The sequence below is a fragment of the Myotis daubentonii genome, chromosome 1 (genome assembly GCF_963259705.1).
Source record: "Myotis daubentonii chromosome 1, mMyoDau2.1, whole genome shotgun sequence".
In the NCBI taxonomy this organism is placed as follows: domain Eukaryota; kingdom Metazoa; phylum Chordata; class Mammalia; order Chiroptera; family Vespertilionidae; genus Myotis; species Myotis daubentonii.
In genome coordinates this window covers 71,807,297-71,830,797 of record NC_081840.1, presented here as the reverse complement: position 1 = coordinate 71,830,797, position 23,501 = coordinate 71,807,297, and the positions used below count along the sequence as shown (strand labels likewise).

The 23,501-nt window shown below is 39.2% G+C and overlaps 1 protein-coding gene and 1 pseudogene across 1 annotated transcript in view; one reads left to right on the top strand and one right to left on the bottom strand.

Annotated features, from left to right (window-relative positions):
* Nucleotides 1–23,501, bottom strand: part of DPH6 (diphthamine biosynthesis 6) — a 187,314-nt gene that overhangs the window by 14,324 nt on the left and 149,489 nt on the right. Inside the window, exon 6 of the mRNA XM_059705354.1 lies at nucleotides 16,415–16,476. Within this exon, the coding sequence (XP_059561337.1) occupies nucleotides 16,415–16,476 (62 nt within the window). The remainder of the gene's footprint in view (nucleotides 1–16,414; nucleotides 16,477–23,501) is intronic.
* On the top strand, nucleotides 19,359–21,921 carry LOC132220640 (oxysterol-binding protein-related protein 8-like; annotated as a pseudogene).

Below are 23,501 nucleotides of genomic sequence, written 5' to 3'. Positions count from 1 at the left end.
AAAGAGGACCGATCTTATGGGGCTTCACAAGCCATGCTCAATCATTATCCTAAGGTCAGTTGGGGGACTGGATGAAAGAATGTGAAGGTATTAAGCAAAACACACACACACACACACACACACACACATATATTTATTTATATATTATACATATAAAACACAATATACAGACAACAGTGTGGTGATAGCCAGAGGGAAAATGGATGAGGGCTAGGTCGAGCTGGGCAAAGTGGGAGGGGGGGAAAATGGGGAGAGAAAGAGACTTTGCTTGGGATGATGGGTGCACGATGCAGTGTGCAGATGATGTTCTGTTGAGTTGTACAAGTGAAACCTGTATGACTTTGTGAACTAATGTTACCCCAATAAATTCAATAAAAATTATAGCAATCTCATAGATTTGTTAGATGACTAAGTAAAAATAATACATAAGATGCACTTAGCATAGAATATGGCGCTTAGTAAGCACTTCATAAATACACAACTGTAAAAACAGGTAAGGCACATGCTGTCGTGAGGCACAGTGAAATCAGCACTGCATAACTGGTTAAAAGCAGCAGCTTGGAAACAGTCGTTGGTTCAGATCCTAGCTCTGTCACTTTCTAGCTGTGCAATCTCAAGTCATACAATCTATCTGCACGTCGTATTGCTGATCTGTGAAATAGAGATGACACAGGACCTACCCCATAGAAAAGTTTAATGTATTGTGCAGAGCATAAAAAATAACCGAATACCTACTAATTTTATTTTTCCCTTTTCCAGAGTGGAGAACTACATTGATTTGCAAAGGTTACGTAGCTTAGAACTAAACAAAAGCAGAATCTAAAGTTATGTCCTAACTCTTACAAAATGATGATAAATAACAAACCTTAAGTCTATAGCCTAAACATTTCAATTATGCTCCAAGCTCAGAGTTTCAAAACATATTCCTTTGGTTTATATTACCATTTAAAACTCAGTATGTTAAAAACCAAGCTTATCATGTTCTTTTTCATCCTGTTCTTCTCTACAAAAATATGTGCTTCTAATCTCCCCAGTCATTATGCATGGACTAATATTTGATACTTCATTTCCCAGCTATGGAAATTTGGTGCTAATTTCTTTTGCATTCTTCTGTCAAAATCTTTCTTTCAGTTGTGTTCTCCATCCCTACTGTCAGGGACTTCACACTCTAAGCCCTCACACCTGTTTCCTAAATCAGCATCTTACACTCTTTTTCATTTCTAACTTCTTCTTCTCCCAAATCCATAAATACTGTTGCCAGCCTAAATTTCCTGAGACATATTTTAATAATATGAATCACTGCTGATAAGCCTTCTATAACTTGTTATTTCTTACGCCAAATAGGCTGGTCCATCTCTAAAGGTTAGTTATGGTTAGGCCCTAAATCCCCACCTTGTTTCTTATTAATCTACCAACACCAGCTCTTAAGTTTCATTTAAACCAAATTCCTCATTGTCCCTGCATGTCTTCTTGCCAAGGTATCTTCATTCATCATATTGATTCACTTTGTTGCCACCATCCATGTGATTTTCACCCAATCCTTCAAACCAGTTTAGGTGCTAACCTTTCCATGACATCACCCTTGGCTACTCCAGGTCATATGGCCATCTTACATCTTCCCCCTACTTGTTAAACTCTAATCCATAAAAAATTCAAAATATTTGGCTTATTTTTTACTCCTTATAGCAATTACTATAGAACTGGACACCTAAGAAGTATTTACAAATACTTATCATTCAATTCAGTTAGTACCACATGACATCGGCAATTAAGGGTTCATCCACAAAACACACTAAGGGAAATGTGAGGAACATGTTCAAAGTTATATACTGGAACAGCCACTAACTATGGAGGACCTCCACGTCTTTCAGAGCAACAATCAATGGACACTACTAAAGGTCAAATTCCTTAAAGTACACCTTTAAGAATTGTACTCCCTTCCTCTAAAACCTTCCAGTTTTTTCACTGTTTAAATAATCAAATCCTTGCTTCAGTATTCAAAATCTTTCACCATTCAGCTTTAACTTCCTTTTCAGCTTCCTCTGCCAGTTCTCAAAATATCTTACAAACAATCAAGCCAGTTAAAAATCAACGTATCTTTTAAGTCCAGAATGGCTGTTAATTTATCTCGAAAATTACTCAGCATTCTCTCAACATGTGAGCTTTTCCTCTGAAATTCTATGGCACATATATTCTTTTATTACTTTCTTAGTGTACATTCTAATACACCTTGTAATTTATATTTATAATAGTTATTGGACATCTCAACTATAAAGTTTCATATATCCTTCCAACTTAGTTATGTTAAAAATTCAAAATTTCCTGTCAAAGATGTTCTGCCTCCTCTTGACTCTCAAGGTCAGTTAAGAGGGTTCCTTTTCATAAAGTCAGCACTGTAGAGAACAAGGCTTAAAATGCTTTATCTCTCACCCACAACATCAAATCAACTTTGGTGAAATTCTCTTTTGCTCTTTAAGTGATAGGTAGCTGGGATTGCAAATTGTGCTTTTGTCAAATCATAAGGAAGACAAGTTGACATATAGAATAGAGCTTGAAACAAAGCTTTACGCTTGAAATCTGTATTGCACTTATCCTAGTTTAGCTCTTCTACCACCCAAAAGAGTGGTATATACTCCTTAAGTAGTCAATACACATTTGCTTACAAATGACTCAGGCTAGAAGTCAGATTTCCCAATTCTGTGGGAACAATCTTGGAAAAGCAACCAAATCTATACATTCATAATTTTTTAATGTAATATGGTTTCACTCTTCATCTAGCAGACAACTTTTAGTTAGATAATCTTAAGAAATTTCTTGAGCCCTAAATGGTTTGGCTCAGTGGAGAGTGTCAGCGGCAGACTGAAAGGTCCCAGGTTCGATTCTGGTCAAGGGCATGTAGCTTGGTTGTGGGCACATCCCCAGTGGGAGGTGTGCAGGAGGCAGCTGATCGATGTTTCTCTCTCATCGATGTTTCTAACTCTCTATTCCTCTCCCTTCCTCTCTGTAAAAAATCAATAAAATATATTAAAAAAAAAGAAATTTCTTGAATAAAGAGCAGCTGCTGTTGGTAAAGATGGTTGACTAAATCCATGCATCTACTCTCACTACCTTCTAAACCTTATTGGAACATGTGTCTTAAAAAGGCATAACTCATACAGATGGAGAACAGAAGAGAGAAAGGATAAAATCAACCAGTTTAGCAGAACAAGGTACACTGAGTCCTAGGCCAACAGTGGAGAATGCAGAGGATCAACCCAATTGACACAGCAAAATAACTCCTTCCTCTAAAACAACAGGGTGAGGAACTGTGGACACTGGATACCTGTAGAGATGAAGAGAAATGAAAAGGGCACCAAAATCAGAAGGGTTGGTTGGCAGTCTGTTTAACAAGCAGATATCCCTAGATCCCTTCCCTCTTGACTGGCAACTGCCTCCCTTCCACCAAGCAGAACACTGGAGATTTCTCCTCTATAGGGGAATGGGCCTGAGAAAAATGAGACACAGCTGAGGGCAGAGGCACTACGCTATACAAAAAATAGAGGGATTTAGTTAATTTATGCACACAAGATTCTGAGAACTCTACCCAATTTCCCTGCTCAACTAAAAAAAAAAAAAAAAAAAAGCAGCAACATGCCTTCACTTCAAGACCAGAGACTAGAGAACCTTTTTTTGGGACCCTAACCAACATTACTTCCCTATAGTGAAAATCAAGTCACAAAGCCCCATCAACACATTTTGTGCTTAATATAAAAATGTTAGGCCCTACTCTTAAATATGAGCAGAACACCAAAGATTAGCAAAGACATCTCTAAATTGGAATCTAGAGACCAAATTAATGTAAAAAACAGACTATGCAGGGGAGAAGGAAATTAAAAAAGAAAACAAAAAACCTCCCAGGAACAACAAATGGCATTTCATTATAGTAAGGATAGAGTATTATAGATTAAAAAAAAATCAGAGAACAAAAACTGAGTTTTTAGAAATTAAAGATATGATATGAGAAAAGTTAATTGAAAAGTTTGAAGGTAAAATTAAGAAATTCTCCCAGAAAGGGCAAAAATAAATTAGATAAAAGTAGGAGAGAAAAATTAAAGAGACATCTAATTAATAGTAATAACATGAAGCAAAAACAGAGGGGCAATAAATACCAGTGAATCAATTCAAGAAAATTTCCCAGAACTGAAATTTTCAAACTGAAAATTCTACCTATCCAAGCACAATGGATAAAAACGTAAGCACCCAAGTCACAGTGCATAAGACTTTGCAATTCTAGGAGCAAAGAAATAGCTTACGTACTCACATAGAGGAGATGGAGAGAGAAATAATTAAGGTCACATATGAACAGTCAGCAGTGACAATAACTTTGAGCTTCTCAACAGCCTACCAATCTGTCATAAGTAAAACAATACTACCAAGATCCAGAGGAAAACATTCAAAAATGGAATTCTATGACCTGTTAAAGAATCAATCAAATGTTAGAAAAGGATATAGACATTTATACAATTGCATAGTGTTTCAAAAATATATACCTCCTATGGACCCATTCTTTAAAATTTTCTAGATAATGTGCTTTACAAAAATAAGAATAAACAAAGAAATACATTGGATCCAGGAAACAAGAGCTCCAACACAGAAGGAAAGTAAAGGGACCTCCAGAACTATGGTGAGATGCTAGGATGACAGCCTTGTTACAGGTAGAGAAGGAAACCGGTCTAGATCACACCAAGTCAGAAGGCCCTGGAAAGGCTTCTACAAGAGGAGGAAACTGACAAAATACTTAATATGTTTGAACATCTCGATAAGAAATTAGAAAACTGGCAGTGAATATAGTATTGAATTAGTGACAAGTACATAGAGTACTAAATAAATGAAGAAAGCAAGACAATTAGTTCAAAGGGGAAAATAAAAAATTGTATAGGAAAGGTTTATTATTAGTTTATTACCTAACTCAGCTGAAAATGGGCGTTCATAATTATGGTAATGTAAACACTGACTGTTGACCCAACTAGAACTGCAATATAACTATATGGGAAGATGGAAGGAGAGAATGAGTGCACATATGTGATGAGGCAAAGGGAGTTCAGACAGCTAAATCTGCATATTCTAGAGTGGGAAGTCAATAAATACGGCTAAAGGTGGGGGGAGGGGATCTGGGGGGAATAATGAAGCACTAATATAAACATGTAATTTAGAGATATGGAGGTAAATATCAAATGATCAACTTCAAGAGATAAGTTTGATGGCTTAATGGGAGGAGGGAAAGACTAGGAAGGTTGCACCGAAATTTGAAGAACTATTTGAGAGTACGAATTTTGACAAACATTGTAAAATATCACAAAAATAGAAATACTCTTAAACATTTAAAGAAACAGTTCTAAACCTTTAAAATTTGATGCAAGTTTTAAAATTTTATTTTATTTTTTAGACAGAGGAAGAGGAGGAAAGAGAGAGACAGAGAGGAACATCGATGTGAGACAAACATCAATCGGTTACCTCCTGAATGCGCCCCGGCTTGGATGGAACCCACAATCTGGGTAGGTGCCATGACTGGGAATCAAACCTGCCACTTTTTGGTATATGGGATGACACTCCAACCAACTGAGCTACACTAGCCAGGGTGATACAACTTTTTAAATAAAATTCATCTCCTTTTTTGGACAAGAAGAAAATAATCCAAGGGGGGGAAACACCAAACATAAACAAAATCCACTGTTCACTTATCAGGTGATAATTTTAGGAACCTTCAGAAGTTAAAGAAGTTTGATCTAGTTAATTTAGATTAATAAATGTACAAGCTTTAAAGTTGTATTTTTTGACCCAGAAATTACATTCCTAGGAATTTATCTAAAGAAAATAATAATCAGAAATATACATAAAGATTTATTAGGGCCCTGGCCAGTGTGGCTCAGTTGATTGGCTCACCATCCCTTACACCAAAAGGTAGCAGATTAGATTCCCAGGGCATATACCCAGGTTGCAGTTTTAATTCCCAGTTGGGGCATGTGCAGGAGGCAGCAGATTGATGTTTCTCTTTCACCTCAATGTTTCTCTCTCTCTCTAAAAGATAAGATTTACTAGGAAAGATGATAATCTTGAGTCATGAAATTATAATAATTTTTATTTTTTTAAAATATATTTTATTGATTTTTTACAGAGAGGAAGGGGAGAGGGACAGAGAGTCAGAAACATCGATAAGAGAGAAACATTGATGAGAGAGAAACATTGATTCAGCTGCCTCCTGCACACCCCCTACTGGGGATGCGCCCGCAACCAAGGTACATGCCCTTGACCGGAATCAAACCCAGGACCCTTCAGTCCCCAGGCCGATGCTCTATCCACTGAGCCAAACTGATCAGGGCATAATAATTTTTAAATAAATTACATTATTTAAAATAATTTAGAAATAACAAATATTTCCAAGAAATAACTTGTTAAATTTATGATGATATAGTCATATGTAGAATATGAATATGATGGAACCTACACAGCCATTAATTAATATATTTTCAAAGGAGATTTAGTTATGTGGAAAAATAAGCATTGTTTAACATAAGGAAAAAAGACAAATTGTATGTATAGTTGAACCTAGTTATGTAAATAAAACTTGTATAAGTATTTAACTCTGTGAACTAGAAGAACAAGGAACTCTCAGGAAAGAATCCATTATGGAATATACCAACATGTTAGCAGTTCATGGGGCAAAAGAACTATGTTTTTTTTATTTGCTTCCCTACACTTCATCATATCTCAAATTTTCAGCAATAGGCAAGTATTTCTATGTTATTTTTAAAAAGCTGTCATTTATCTCTATTCCATATTCCATTTTTTCTTTATCACAGACAAACATTTAAAAGTATTTAATGTGTATCTTCTATCTATGCCCTTGCAAATATATTATTATATTGTGCGCCTATAGTTTTAATTTATTTTAATGTTGATTTTATTCATTCGGCATTTTGCTGTTGTATGCACATTGAATATATTTTTCTAACTACAGACTTGTCTTTCATAATGGGAACCTACGACATTTTAACTACTGACTCCTCCAGAAATAGACATTCATATTGCCTCCAACAACCACAACACCATAAAAAATAACCCTGTGAAGACTATTCTCTTATGTCCTCTTATGGACTGACAGAATTACTACTTCCAGGAGGACATGGATATTTAATCTAGGCACTGCAATATTGCCCTTCACAATAGTAGTAACAATCTATATTCTTAGAGGGGTTGTATAAATCACCACCTGCCAACAGTTGGCATTATCTATCTTTCACATTTGTGCCAAACTAGTACAAAGTAACAGCTCACTGTTGCTTTAACTTGTATTTCTCTGAATGCTGAATCAGTTTGAGCATGTCTTCATATCCATATTAGCTTAGGGGACATTCTTTATCTGCATGGTGGTTCTCCATAGCCTTTATCACTTTTCTGATAGAATTGCTATCTTACATCTTGATATATACCAGTTAATAATTCCTTGAGAGTTTTAAATATTACTCTAATTGTAGTGTCTAACATTTTTTTCTATATATTTTACAGAGATGAAAAGTTTAAGAATTATTCTTTAATAATGGCAAATTTTACTTATAATAGTAAACATTGCTAACTTTTATTGAACACTTAGAATGTGCCAGATACTGAGCTAAGCACCTTACATATCATTCCATTGTTACTACTTCCATTTCAGGTAAGCAGTAGAATTAGTATTTGTACCTGGGCTCCTGGGTACAGAGGTAACTTACATCTGACCCCATGGGGTCTGAATGAACTATGGAAAGGACTCTTGCCTAAAGGTATCACCTTCCATTCACCACCCCTGCCACCAACTTCTGTGATTCTCACAATTAAGTATTCATTTCTGCCATAGCAGCACAATTTACAATAGCTAAGATTTAGAAACAGCCTAAATGCCCATCAGCAGGTGAGTGGATTCAAAAACTGTGGTACATCTACACAATGGAATACTGCGCTCTGTAAAAAGGAAGGAACTCCTACCATTTGCAGCAACATGGATGGACCTGGAGTCCATTATGCTAAGAGAAATAAGCAGGTCAGAGAAAGGGAAATATCACATGATCTCACTCATTTGTGGATTATAATGAACAACATAAACTGATGAACAAAAATAGATCCAGAAATATAGAAGCATCAAATAGACTGACCAACCATAGAGGGAAGGCAGGGGAGTGGGGGGTGGGAGGTTAAGAGATCAACCAAAGGACTTGTATGCATGCATATAAGCATAACCCATAAACATAGACAGTAGGAGGGTGAGGGCATGTGCTGGGGGTGGGAATGGCCGGGGAGAGGTCAATGGAAAAAAAAGGAGATATATGTAATACTTTAAACAATAAAGAATTTTAAAAAAATATTCATTTCTGCAAGGAAAATCATTATAATATGCAAAATCCTCTTAAAAATATTAACTCTTAGACACACTATAGCAAAGGGTTAATATATTAGCTAAACTGATTTACTATATTAAAAAGTCATGTTGACCCACATTATACAAGAGATACATGAGAAGTGGCTCAGGAGATCTGAGGCAGGTGAACAAAACGGGTCCCTCTTTCTCTGGCACCCCATACAAGTCTATAGGTTGTCTGTTTCCTCCCACTCTTCTTTTGGATTCCTTGACCTCTTCAGGAGAGTTGAGTCAACAAATTGAAAAATAAATATGGATTTGATCTTTTATGTCACTTAATGAGGTTAATACCATTATTCATAAAGACAAGGAGATATAGGCATTCCTTATGATTTGTCTTAGGCAATAATACAGAAAATAGAATCTAAGTAAGTTAAAAAATACCCTCTATTTGCAGAAAGAAGATAGTGTTTGACTAATGATTCATTTGCTTTTATATTAGAGCTAGAGGTCCGGTGCACAAAATTTGTGCACTGGGGGGTGGGGGGTGTCTCTCAGCCCAGTCTGCACCCTCTCATAGTCCAGGAGCTTGTAGGGAGTGGGCCTTAGCTGTCAGTCAGACATTCTTATCAGTTGATTTGCATATTAACCTTTTATGCCTGCAGGATCAGCTGAAAACAGCTCTCTGACATCCCCCCAAGGGTCCTGAATTGTGAGAGGGTGCAGGCCAGCCCAAGGGGCCCCACTGGTGCATGATCGGGTCCGGGGAGGGACATGGGAGGTTGGCTAGCCGGGGAGGGACTGCGGGAGGGCTCCAGGGCATGTCTGTCCCATTTCGCTCAGTCCCAATCAGCTGGACCCCAGCAGCAAGCTAGCCTACTGGTCGGAGAGTCAGCCCCTGGTATTGAGTGCATGTCATAGCAACTAGTCGACTTTCTGCCCCTTGGTGGTCAGTGTAAATCATAGCGAGTGGTTGAGTGGCCTTAGTATATCATTAGCATATTATGCTTTGATTGGTTGAATGGACGACTGGACACTTAGCATAGGTTTTTTTTATTTTATATGATCATTGTTCTCTTGTATGTCAAGCAATTGATTGAGTTTCCTTTGTGAGTATATGCAAAAATGAAGGGGAAAAAGAAGAGTCTGAATGAAAACCTTGGTTGTGTATGATAACTGCTGTGAAAGAGGGGAGAAACAAATTGCTAACTAAAAATGTTTTAAGCACTCTCTTTATGGCGAGCTCGTGGACACAAAGATTAGACTATGGAGAAGCCAGAGAAAAAGATACTCAGATAACTATTGAAGGGGAAAAATCCTTAAAATGTAAATTACCCATCAATATTCATTCATCTCTTTAGAGAAATTTTTACCATCCTGAAAGGATATTTGCCACAATAAGCAAAAATAAGCACAGCTAAATTCTATAGTAAAATTTCTTCAAATATTACTTCCATTTTTCCCTCTCTCTTCTCCATTCCTGAAGTTCCAATTATATGTGTGATAAACTTCTCTCCCTTACATCTGCTGTAATCTTTTCTTGATTTTCCATCCTGTATTCTCTGTGCTTCAGTGTGGATATTTTATATCACCTATTCTTCCAATTCTTAACTGTTTATACAACTGTATTGACTATACTGGTAAACCCATGTATTGTACTAGTATTCTTAATTTCAGGCATTCTATTTTTAAGTTCTAGAATTCAATTTGATTCTTTTATATAAATTCAAACTCTCCCCTAAAATAGTTCATAGGCACTTTAAAGTCTAAACTGATAATTGGATTAAATAAATATCCTCTGAGACTCTTTCTATTGTGTGTCTTTCTCTGTTTTGGTTATCTCATCCTTTCTCCTGATATGGTTGGTAATTAAAAAAGAATAAGTTTACTGGCTTGGTAATTTTTGACTGCCTTTAGAAACTGTACGTGAAATCTTTTAGAGATAATCTGAGGCTTTGAACCACCTTATCATTCTTAGGAAAGAAACAGGCAGTAAGAGTAGGATCAGATTTCTTTAATTCAGTCTAGGATTGATATGATTCAAAGTTGGATGTAAGTATTTGCAAGAACTGGACTGTTTCCAGTTTGCCTTAACTTTTAGTGTGCAGCCTATTTAAGAGTCCAACTGGAAACCTGCAGAGTTAGCCAGGTCCACTCTGTTTCGGTTTGCCCTGAATTCTGATTTTTGTCTCCACAGTCTATTAAGCCGATGAAAGCCCTACTCAGCTTCTTAACTGAAGTGTTATCCTCAACTTCTTGGCATCCCTGCATTATTTTTTTAATCAGAAAGTTCTTTAATGGGAAATGAGACCATAGTCAGAACTTTCATCTTCTCTGGAATTTTTTTTTTTTATATTTTATTGATTTTTTACAGAGAGGAAGGGAGAAAGATAGAGAGTTAGAAACATCGATGAGAGAGAAACATCGATCAGCTGCCTCCTGCACATCTCCCACTGGGGATGTGCCCGCAACCCAGGTACATGCCCTTGACCGGAATCGAACCTGGGACCTTTCAGTCCGCAGGCTGACGCTCTATCCACTGAGCCAAACCGGTTTCGGCCTCTCTGGAATTTTGATAATTCAAATTATCTCAGTTTTTATCATTCCTTAATGCCTTACAATATTACTTTTGTTTTAATTTCATACAACTTTTCTAGTTGTTTGTATTGAGTTTGTCTGATGCAAGTTATCCCATCAAAGCTGAATATATCTATTTAATATCTATTAAAACATATATACCCTCTGACCCAGCACTTCTATTCTAGGATCTTATCCTACAGAAAAGCTCATACATGCCCCCAAAACATACGTATAATAATATTCATCTAGTGTTATTTGTAATAGCAAAAGACATAAAAGATACCAATAAAGAATAAAGACCATCAATAAAAAACAGGTTCAATATATTATCCACGTAATAGAACACAATGTTGTTGTGAAAACAAATGACCTGGATTTTTAATGTGTTAAAATGGAGGATGAAAAATAATGTGCATATTATATTCCAATTTAGGTAAAACTGGATAAACGCATGTATATATATTTATATATGCAAAAGTGGTTTTGAAGAGATATATTAGAATAGAAAAGAGTGGTTCATCTGAAAAAGAACAGAAAACTGGGGTCTTTGATTCAGTGGAAGATTTTTCATTATTTTAGAGTGGTTGAATTCACTTTTTACATAGTGCATGCTGGAATTTTATAATAAACACTAGAGGTCCGGTGCACAAATATTTGTGCACTCGGGGGAGGGGGGGTGGTGTCCCTCAGCCCGGCCTGTGCCCTCTCACAGTCTGGGACCCCTCGGGAGATAACGACCTGCTGGCTTAGGCCTGCTCCCAGGTGGCAGAGGGCAGGCCCAATCCCTAGGTGCAGCCCCTGGTCGGGCTCAGAGCAGGGCCAATTGGGGAGTTGGGGCGCCGCCCCCTGTCAGCACAGAGCACGGCGGATCGGGAGGTTGCGATGCCACTCTCAGTCACGCTCAGGGTAGGGCAGATTGGGGGGTTCGGGCACCGCCCCCGTCACACTCAAGGCAGGGTCGATGGGGAGGTTGCGGCGCCACCCCGTCACCCAGAGCAGGGTCGATCAGGAGGTTGGGGAGCTCCCCCCTGTCACGCACAGAGCAGGGCCCATCAGGGGGTTGGGGAGCTCCCTCCTGTCACGCACAGAGCACGGCCCATCAGGGGGTTGAGGAGCTCCCCCCTGTCACTCACAGAGTAGGGCCAATAGGGGAGTTGGGGCACCGCCTCCTGTCACACACAGAGCAGGGTCGATCAGGGGGTTGGGGCGCCGCCCTCTATCACCCACAGAGCAGGGCCAACCAGGGGTTTGGGGCGCCGCCACTCTCACACTCAGGCCAGGGCCGATGGGGAGGTTATGGCTCACCCCATCACACACAGAGCAGGGCCCATGGGGTGGGGGGTTTGGGGCGCTGCACCCTGTCACACACAGAGCCGCAGGGTGATCAGGGGTTGGGGAGCTCCCACCTATCAGGCACAGAGCAGGTCTGATCAGGGGGTTGGGGCGCCTTCCCCTGTCACGAACAGAGCAGGGCGGATAGGGAGGTTGTGGCCCCGCCCCCTGTCACACACAGAGCCGCAGGGGGATCGGGGGTTTGGGCGCTGCCCCCTGTCATGCTGATCCCGGTGCCGGGAGGCCTCTCAGCTCCGCTGATCCCGGTGCTGGGAGGCATATTACCCTTTTACTATATAGAATAGAGGCCTGGTGCACAGGTGGGGGCCAGCTGGTTTTCCCTGAAGGGTGTCCTGGATCAGGGTGGGGGTCCCCACTGGGGTGCCTGGCCAGTCTGGGTGAGGGGCTGAGGGCTGTTTTCAGGCTGGCGGGTGACGGAAGCTCCCAACCGCTCCTGTTTTTCTTTTTTTTCTTTTTATTCTGGGCCAGCTTTAGCTCTGAGGCTCCAGCTCTTAGGCCTCTGCTGCTGAAAGAAGGTATGTGGTTTGTTTCGGTTCTATAATCGAAACTCTGTATCAACTCCAGCTCTGAGATCCCGGCTAGCTGAAAGCGGGTTTCTGGGGTTTTGTTTAGCTTCTATATTTGTGACTATGTTTCAAACTGCAGGCTCAGAGGCCTGTAAGGCAGGCGGGGAACATTGGAGTCCTCCGTCACTGAAACAAGCAAGGCTCATGTTCAGTTTAAGCTGCCTGGCTGCCGGCCGCCATCTTGGCTGGCAGTTAATTTGCATATTGCCCTGATTAGCCAATGGGGAGGGTAGCGGTCATACGCCAATTACCATCTTTCTCTTTTATTAGATAGGATGATTTAAGAGAAAAATAAAATACAAGAGAAGTGCTACATACTAGCAAAGAAGAAAATGGCAGTTCAAAGGAGGCTTACTTAGGCAAGAAAACCTCACAGTATTAATTGCTGAGTTTAGACTTTAAGGGAAGATTGGATTTAGTGAAGTGAAGGAGAGATAAAGCATTCAGAGAAGGGAAGTGGACCATGGAAGTAGAAGGGGATACACACTCTAGGGAAACCATTAACAGCTCTAAATTGATGAAGGATAGGGTGGATGTAGGAGACTGGCTGTCTTATAAGCTTCATTTTCCCCAAAGACAGACTGTGCCATGTTAAGGAGTTTACATTTTGTTTTGAGGCAATAGGGAATGACTCACAGTTTATAAGGAAAGTAATATGATTAGATTTGTATTTCATATATATTATGATAGCAGTACTGTGAACAATGGATTGACAAGGGGTAAGGCAGGTGGGAGATAGAGTTAAGCTATAAGATTGCTGCAATATAGTACTTGTCTTTCTCTACGTGGCTTATTTTACTTAGCATAATGCTCTCCAGGTCCATCCAGGCTGTTGCAAAGGGTAAGATATCCTTCCTTTTAAAGGCTGAGTAGTATTCCATTATATAAACGTACAACAGCTTTTTTATCCACTCATTTATACTGATGGACACTTGGGCTGCTTCCAAATTTTGGCTACTGTAAATAACGCTACAAGTATCATATAATTTGACTCATATGTGGAATCTAATGAACAAAATAAACTAACAAATAAAATAGCAAGAGACTCATAAACAGAGAACAGACTGACAGTTGTCAGAGGGGAGAAGGGTTGTGGGCTGAGTGTAAAATGAAAAGGGATTAATTAAAGAAAAATAATCCATAGATACATACAACAGTAGGGTGATTACCCAAGGGAAAGAGGGGTACAGGGAGATCCAAGAGGGAATAGGAGGGATAAGTGGTGATAGAAAGAGACTTGACTTGAGGTGGTGAACACACAATACAATATACAGATGATGCATTGTAGAACTGTATACCTCAAACCTACATAATTTTATTAACCAAATGTCACCTCAATACATTTGAAAAAAAAGCAAAAAAAAGAAAAAAAAAGAAAAAAGATTGCTGCAATAACCTAGGGCAGACCCTAATGCAGTGACAATAAGGATTAAAAGAGACAGATAATAAGATAGTAAGATGATAGAATTAAAAGAACTTGGAGCCCTATCTATATATATAAAGCCTAAGTGACATTACAACCGGTCTCTATGGCAACACACTGACCAGCAGGGGGTAGACACTCAATGCAGGAGCTACTCTCTGGTGGTCAGTGTGTTCCCACAGCCAACCTCCTGCTGCCGGCCAATCTCCCGCAGTCCCTCTCCCCGGCCATCCAGCCTCAATTGGCCCTGATCGGGTCTGGGAGAGACAGCAGTTATCAGCCCCGATCACCAGCCAGGCTGAGGGACCCCACCAGTGCATGAATTTGTGCACCAGGCCTCTAGTTCATAAATAATGGAATATGTGAAATCATTTATTACAATTCACTTTTTTTTGCTTAGACAACTGAGTAGACAATGGGACCCCTCACTGCCAGGAAAGAAATGTTCAGTTCTGCAGTCAAGGTTGAGGTGCTTGAGGACATCTAAGACAGGAAGGTGTTAACACATGCCTGGAGCATATGAAGAAATGGAAGAACAGACTTAATTGGCATAAGAATAAAATTGGCATTTGAAGTCCTGGAGATATCTAACATCACCACAGGAGGAAGGCTATGGATGGAACCACAACATATAAGGGGTGAAATATATATGGTAAGCCACACAAGTAAGCTAAGGAAGTACTCAGAAGGTTTAGGAGTGAATGGCATCATAGAAGCCAATGGACGACAGTTTCAAGAAGGCATACTCTCTTTCAAAGAAGTCTAGAAAGGCAGGGCCTCAAGTGTGTTATTGATATTGAGGAACCAGAAGATGATATACTTGATCACTGTTTTAGAATTTCCTAGTGCTTGTTTAGAGATGTGAACATAGATACAATGCTGGCCATAAAGCAAATCGCCTTAGGAAGAGTCTAATCAGAGGGGCATGGAAAGTAACCGTGCCCATTAGATAGACTTAAATAAATGAACACCAACTTGTCTAGAAATCAAATATAATTTGTCATAATTATATAATCATTTCATTTTTATTTTAATCTTTACTATTTGCCTAAAACATATTAGGTCTTTAATAATGCTTAATGAAAGAAAGAATGAATTAACATCTTAGGAATTTCTAAGCATTTGTTACATATTGATAAACTACAAAATAATCAAATATAAATAACTCAAAGAAAATGTGAAAGCCATAAAGTTAATGAAGAGTGTAACTGCCGACAGTTCACATCACAGCAATGGTATTAACAATGCTGATGAATTAAGAGTATGGGAGGGAAAATGATAACATTAAAGGAGATCATAAAAGTTCTTTCATAAAAAATACGGTGATTTTCTTTTTTTCCATCATGATTGTGGAATAAAAAACTCTAATAATTATACTATTCTAGTTCATGAAGCACTACCATACTATTTATACATTTGCTCCAAAACTCTAGTAAAATATAGGATGGGAAAAAGGTTTATAGTTGTAGCACAAATAATACAATAATTAATAAATAATAATATAAAAATAAATTCTGTGTTTTGCATACTCACAACAAAAACCTACTTTTACCCACCTCTGTATAACACAGTTAATAGAAAAGAGTGAAAATAACTGAATTTTTCTTTAATGTTTAGAAACATTTAGGATTTGACAACAATAATGGCTAAGCAATTGTAACGTGAAATCTTGGGAAACTTCTTTATTACTCTGTAAATTAATTTTCTAATTGGTAAAAGAGAAGAAGTTAAAGTAGATATTCTTTAAAGGAAGTTTCTACTCACATTTCTGTTGAAAAAACATCTAATCACAAAGATTATCAGATACTTATGAGTATAGGACTTTTTGTATAGCCTAACATATCCATTTCAATAAAAGTAAACTTTCTGATAGAACAATTTCCTTTTATATACAGCTTACTTTTTTACTTAGGACAACAAGCTGGTAATAATTTCTATAATTAATTTTTAGACATTTTAATACCCATTAGAACTTTAAGGTTTTCATAAAAATCTATCATGAATATATCTGAGTTTTTCTAGATTAAATTTGATTTCATAATTATAACATACCACTATTTGTTCCGCCCTTTAGATACCTACAGATGCCTACATTTTGAGAAACGTAGTATAAATTCTTACCTCTAAGAGATGAGGCTCCATTTGATCCAGGGTTTTTCCAAGATGCTTATCTGGACTTAAACCTGCCAAGAAAGTTTAAAATTTTTAAAATAAATGTCTAAGTAAAAGTTTAAAGACATATCTCCTTCGCTCAACCTCTCCTCACTTGGAAACCAGTATGTGTGTATTTTAAATTGGCCCTAAAATAAAATGTACTTTGCTAATATTTACTTTTATTCCCTTTCAATAACTGTTTTTCTTGTTCCTGAAAAATGTTTTCTTCCAATTCATTTCAATTGCATTGTGTCAACTACCAGATTCACTGTTACAATTCCCCCCCCTTTTTTTTAGGAATGGTATGTAATTAGAACAAAAACAAGTATCATTTCAAAAATATAAAATTTAAAACCTTGATATTTTAATTTAATTTTTATTCCTCTTTACTATTATTTATATTTTAAATTGTATTTATTAAATTGATTAGGGTGACACTAGTCAACATGAACATATAAGTTTCATGTGTGGATTTCTATGTTACAAGATTTGCATATTGCACCTTGTGTCCACCACTCAGAGTCAAATCTTCTCTTGTCACCTAATATTAGGACCCCCTACTATCCCCACCTCCTTCCCTCTGACAACCACCACTCTGCTGTTTGTGTTCATAAGTTTCAGTTTTATATCCCACATGAATGAAAACATGGTTCTTAGCTGTTTCTGACTTATTTCACTTGGCATAATGTTCTCAAGGTCTATCCATGTTGTTGCAAATGATGCTATTTCATTCTTTCTTATGGCTGAGTAGTATTCCATTGTGTATATGTACCACATCTTCCTTATCCAGTCTTCTATCACAGGACACTTTGGTTATTTCCATGTTTTGACCACCGTGAATAATGCTACAATGAATATAGGGGTGCATATATCTTTGCAAATTCATGATTTTGAGTTTTTCGGGTATCTACCCAGGAGAGGGGCTGCTGAGTCATATGGTAACTCTATTCTTAATTTTTTGAGGAATTGCCAGATTGCTTTCCATAGTGGTTGTACCAGTCTACATTCCCACCAGCAGTGAATGAGATTTACTTTTTTCCACAACCTCTCCAACACTTGTTATTGCTTGTTTTGTTGATACTGGTCATTCTAACAGGTATAAGATGGTATCTTATTGTAACTTTGACTTGCATTTCCCTAATTGCCAGTGAGGTTGAATATTTTTTTCATATATCTATTGGCTATTTGTATATCTTTTTGGGAGAGGTGTATTTTCAGGTCCTCTGCCCACTTTTTGATTGGATTGTTTGTTTGATTGGTGTTAAGTTTTACAAGTTCTCTATATGTTTTTAATTTTATTTTTTAACTCATGGACAACAGTGAGAATTTTCTGATTCATACCTATTTTATCTGAACTTCAAACATCTTACTTAGAGAATAAATAGAAGAGTGGTAGACTGGTAGGCTTATCTAGTTAATTCACCATATAAAAGGCTAAGTGACTGACCGTCCGTCCGTCCGACTGGCTGATACATATGACGCTCACTGGCAATTTAAAAATAAATGTTGACTCGCACATGTGCGATACATATAAAGCTCTTGCTGGTGCCAATGGCATGCGTGTGTTTCTCGAAACTGAAGTATTAACAGGATCTGTGGAAGGAGAGGTTGTTCTGATTTTAAGAATTGCCATGGCCGGTTTGGCTCAGTGGATAGAGCGTCAGCCTGCAGACTGAAAGGTCCCGGGGTTTGATTTGGTCAAGGGCATGTACCTTGGTTGTGGGCACATCCCCAGTGGGAAGTGTGCAGGAGGCGGCTGATTGATGTTTCTCTCTCTTCAATGTTTCTAACTATCTCTCTCCCTTCCTCTCTGTAAAAAAATCAATAAAATATATTTTTTTTAAAAAAAGAATTGATTTGTCCCGTTTGACACTGGTCTCCCATTTAAATTAATTCAAAGACAGTTTCTTGTGATGCCAGCATTTGCAATGACTATTAATAAATCACAAGTACAAACACTAGACAGAGTAGGAATATTCCTACCTGAACCCGTTTTCAGACATGGTCAGTTATATGTTGCTTTCTCTAGAGTTTGAAGAGCATGTGATGTTAAAGTTATAAAAACTTCATCACAAGGGAAATTAGTCAAGCACTCTGAAAGTGTTTTTACTCTTAATGTGGTATACAGGGAGATACTGAATAAGTTAAATCACTTTATCAGTCATTGTTTTTATCACTGTTGTTTTTAATTCATGTTTTTTTGGTTTTATGTCATGTTTTTATATCATGTCTTTGTTGTTATATTATGTTGCTATTATTTATTAATCAATTTATATATTATTTTCATATAAATTTTACTAGTTTTCTTTCATCTCTGACGCTTCTATTATAGAGAAAGGGTGAATAACGATATTAAAATATTTCCTCTAATTTAATTTCCTTTCATTGTGCACGGATCCATGCACCGGGCCACTAGTAGCATATAAACACAAATAGTTGTACCATCAAATTAATATTTCACTTTGATGACCACTTCTGTGACAATGTATTTTCCAAGTAAAGACAGAGACAACAATGAAAAATAATTATGTATCAATAGCATGTGCATAGTCTCCTAAAGATGTTGTACCAGTGGCTTTTGCAGCGGCAGCAGCCACCACTAATACAGGACAAACAGAGGGGAGGTGAGGGCTGGAGTTCCCGCCCGGCCCCCACTGGAGGTTGGAGCCTGCAGTCCCTCCACAGTGGTGATACTGAGCCCTGGGCCTGGGCTCTGACCAGGCGCATGCAGGGTACCAGAATGGACTCCCAATGCCTGGCCAATCCAGGGGCTCCACACTGGATTTCCAGATTCACAAAATGGCTAACATTATGGAAAGAGAAGTATAACCTTATCTTCTTTCACTATGGGGGTGAAAGTTTGGCAGATGGAGAAGCTGATCGAACTTCGATCTTGCCACATTTATAAGTTGCTAAAGTTTAAGATATGCTTCTTGGTGATAGCAAAGATGTCGTTGGACCACAACTGTGAAGAATCTCAACTTCTGACACCAGGAAAGATGAGTCAGTGCCAGGGGAAAGAAGTTTATCCAACCCAACCAAAGATTTGTATCAGCAATTTTTTAAGTCCAGCAAATCCTCATAGCCAGGGTTTTGAAAGAGGAAAGGAAGACATTTCTCAAAATAAAAATGCTTCTTCTCTTTCTATGTCAAAAGCAAGTCTGAGTCTAAACTTCAAAATGACTTGGAGAAGGGCAGTTCAGCTTCAAGCAAGCTCACTAAAAAAGAATACTGTATCTCAAGGTGGAAAAAAAATTTACCGAGAAGAAAAGAGCCGGGAAGGAGTTCCTCGGTACAATCACAGACCCTTCTGTTACTACTATGGCTGATTGGCTGAAGATTCGTGGTGCTTTAAAGAGCTGGACCAAGGTTGGTATGTGTTGAAACCCAGGTGCTACTGATTTATAAAGCCCCCCAAAATGGTCAATAGGTAGGAACAGCCCTTCTGAATGCCTGTGAAATCGTTGAGCATCCATCAATAAAAGGATGGCTTTTGTTTCAAACTTTTTCATCCTTTGGAGCAGTTTATTTGGGCAGTAAAGGGTCCAAAAGGTGAGGAAGTTGGATTCATAACTCAGCCCTTTCCTAGTAGGATCATCTGAGCTACTTTGGAGTCAGATGGAAGGTGCTGAACGGATGCTTTGGAGTTGGCTTTGAAATGTCCTAGTCTTCTTAAACATATAATGACCAGGGAAGGAAAGGAACATGAATTGAGCATTTCATCAGAGAGCACACATGTGACTTTATATCACTTATTACATGCTAACAATCTCCACAGTCGCGACAACTTCTACTTAAATGATAGTGAAATTGAACAACAGCATTTTGAGGACCAAGATATGTATTCTGAAAAATCCAATAAAGAAAATGACCAAGAGCATGATGTGCCTGACAATGAGGTGATAGGGAAAAGCGAAGAAAGTGACACAGATACATCAGAAGGCTAGATGACACATATATCGAACTTGAGCCTCTTGAGCCTTTAAAGGAGACCACCTACACTGCTAAGCAGAGCCATGAGGGACTCAGAGGGGAGGTGAGGTCTCTCAAATAGCAATGGTGTCTGAAGAAAACCAAAGCCTTATCTAGGCACTGCTGAGAAGTCCGTCCTGGCACGAACCTGTCCTACATTTATTTTGTCCTACATTCTTTTGTGAATAAACTTTCATATGACTATTGTCATGTAGATTTCCTACTGAAGCTGCTTTTGAAGAAAATCTTATTTCTGTTTGAAGAAAGAAGTGAAATGGTATTTGTCAGGATTCTATAAAAGACCAAAGGGACTGAACCTTATCATCATACACTTGGTGAGACTTTCAGTCATTTGTGGATTCATTCAGAACAAACAGCAAAACTTTTTATACTGCTGAACAGGTGTCCCACCACTACCTGCCTTTTATATTAGTACTGAAAGGATGGGTTTTGCCTCAATGGTAGTATCCTAGCTTAGTCCAAGTTCTATGGAAACTCACTATCTGCAATATTAGATGCAGAAGCACAATTAACTTTCTTGAAGATTATGCAATAATAATGCCATATGCTCACTGTAAAGGAATTATTTATGCACAGTGACACAGGAGCTTGGTGGAACAGTCAATATTACATGTAAAAAAAAAACTAGATACTGTGCAATACTTGAATTTAACCTAAAGCCATTTCTAGGTAGTTGTGAGTGCCTGTGTTAATCAGATAGTAGGGAAACTTAAACTGGGAAAGGAAGTCTTAGCTACTCTGGAAGGTCATTGGGAGAGTGAAGTTTTTATGAATGACAAAAAGACTGATAATTCAGAGGTTTTCTGGTACCTAACACCAGATGTTAAGCAATGGAGATTAATAAGGCACATTGTAAAACTGGAAGAGCAGGGAGATTGAAGCAGTGAAACTCTGGCAGCAAGTCACTAGAGCCATAAATGCAAAAGACCAAACCGCAGCTACTATACAGAAGTAAGTTTCAGAGGAAGCTCAAAGATAATCTGCCAGAGATTGGAAAACAAAAATGAAGAGTGGGCCTACAAGTTACTTGAACTTGATCAACACATGGGAGAATGGCATTACGAGTTTGCAGATACTCGACCATGGGGCTCACTTAATGGTATGATACGGCTAGAAAAAGATGGTGCAATCCAGACGAAAATGAAACATTGCACTCCATGGTTAATGTCCCAAAAATGAAGCAAGCCAACCAGGCAACAGAAGAAAGTGGCAAAAGGCTATTCGTCCCCAGAGCCTGATATACAGGATTCATCCAGAAGTAAAGCCCAATCAGTAAAACCAAGTACAAGAAAGAAAGGGATTGAATTGGGAGATAGTAAAAATTCCACTGAATCTATAAACACAGAAAGAAATGATGGCTCTTTGAAATAATTTAGTTTCAAACATATCTGCCCCTGGATTATTTTCTGCAAAACAAAGACTGCTTCATCGTTTCCCTCCCCATTTTGCTTCAAGTCATAATAAACTTCATATTTAAATAGTTCTTTACAGTTGAATCAATGAATTTGAATAATCAGATTCAGCCTGGGATGAATGTTCAAGTTGGCTTGATCTTTATTAAAACCTCACACAGAGATGTTATCCTTTCCCTGCCCAAGGTCATAAAGTTAATCTTTTATACTTTCTTTTCAGTTTTAAATGTTGCTATTCACATTTCAATCTTTAATCCAAGTAGAATTTACTTTTAGCTATATATGGAGTATTATAATGGTCTCTCTTGTTTGTGTATAATAACTACTATTTATGGAATCCCTTCCCTACTGAGGTACGGATGTACATGCCACCTCTGCCAAACACAGAGTTGGCATTCAAATGTAAGTCTGTGTCACGTCACCTATAATTTACTTTATACTATTTCAGTATCACCAGTGCAATATACAAGTGTCTGTTTAATCTAGTAGACATGGTTAATTGGCCAGTAACAGACTTTTTTAAGAACCCATAATTCTAGAGGCTACAACTCCTAGTTATCTTTATCTTAGACTAGAGGCCCGGTGCACAAAATCCATATGCAGGTACGGTCCCTAGGTCTGGCCTGCGATCAGGGCCATCTTCTCCGTCTGCCAGCAACAAGCCCCACCTCCCGCTGTCACCAACACCTGGTTCCCCATTTGCCATCGGGCGATTGGAGCCTGCTGGCCAGCGGGGTGGGGGTGGGGGGAGTTGAGAGATCAGCTGTTCCTGCCCACTCGCCAGCCCCCGCCCCTGCCACAGGTTGCCCTCTAGTGTGGGGTGACTGGTGGGGTGGGGGCCTTGATCTGGTGCCACCCATGTCCCCTGCCACCCAGTCCCAGTTCCCCGTTTGCCATCAGGCAATGGGAGCCTGCTGGCCGGGGAAAGGAACCGAGAGGTGTTCAGTGCGCCTCATAGTGACTGGTTGAGCAGTTGTTCTGCCTTTATGGTCAATTTGCATATTACCCTTTTATTATATAGGACTAGAGGCCCAGGGATGGGGGGTGGAGGGTGTGTGTCCCTCAACCCAGCCTGAACCCTCTCCAATCTGGAACACCTCGAGGGATATCCAGCTGCTTGTGGGATCGGGCCTAAATGGGCAGTTGGACATCCCTCTCACAATCCAGGACTGCTGGCTCCCAACCACTCACCTGCCTGCCTGCCTGATCACCCCCTAACCACTCCCCTGCCAGCCTGATCGATGCCTAACTGCTCCCCTGGTGGCCCGATTGCCCCCAACTGCCCTCCCCTGCTGGCCTAGTCACTCCCAACTGCCCTCTTCTGCAGGCCTGGTCACCCCAAACTACCCTCCCCTGCAGGCCTGGTCGCCCCCAACTGCCATCCCCTGCAGGCCTCGTCGCCCCCAACTGCCCTCCACTGCTGACCTGGTCCCTCCCAACTGCCCTCTTCTGTAGGCCTGGTCGCCCCAACTGCCCTCCTCTGCAGGGCTGGTTGCCCCCAACTGCCCTCCCCTGCTGGTCTGGTCGCCCCCAACTGCCCTCCCCTGCCAGCCATCTTGTGTCCACATGGGACGGCCATCTTGTGTGTTGGAGTGATGGACAATTTGCATGTTATTCTTTTATTAGATAGGATAGGCAAGAGAAAGTTT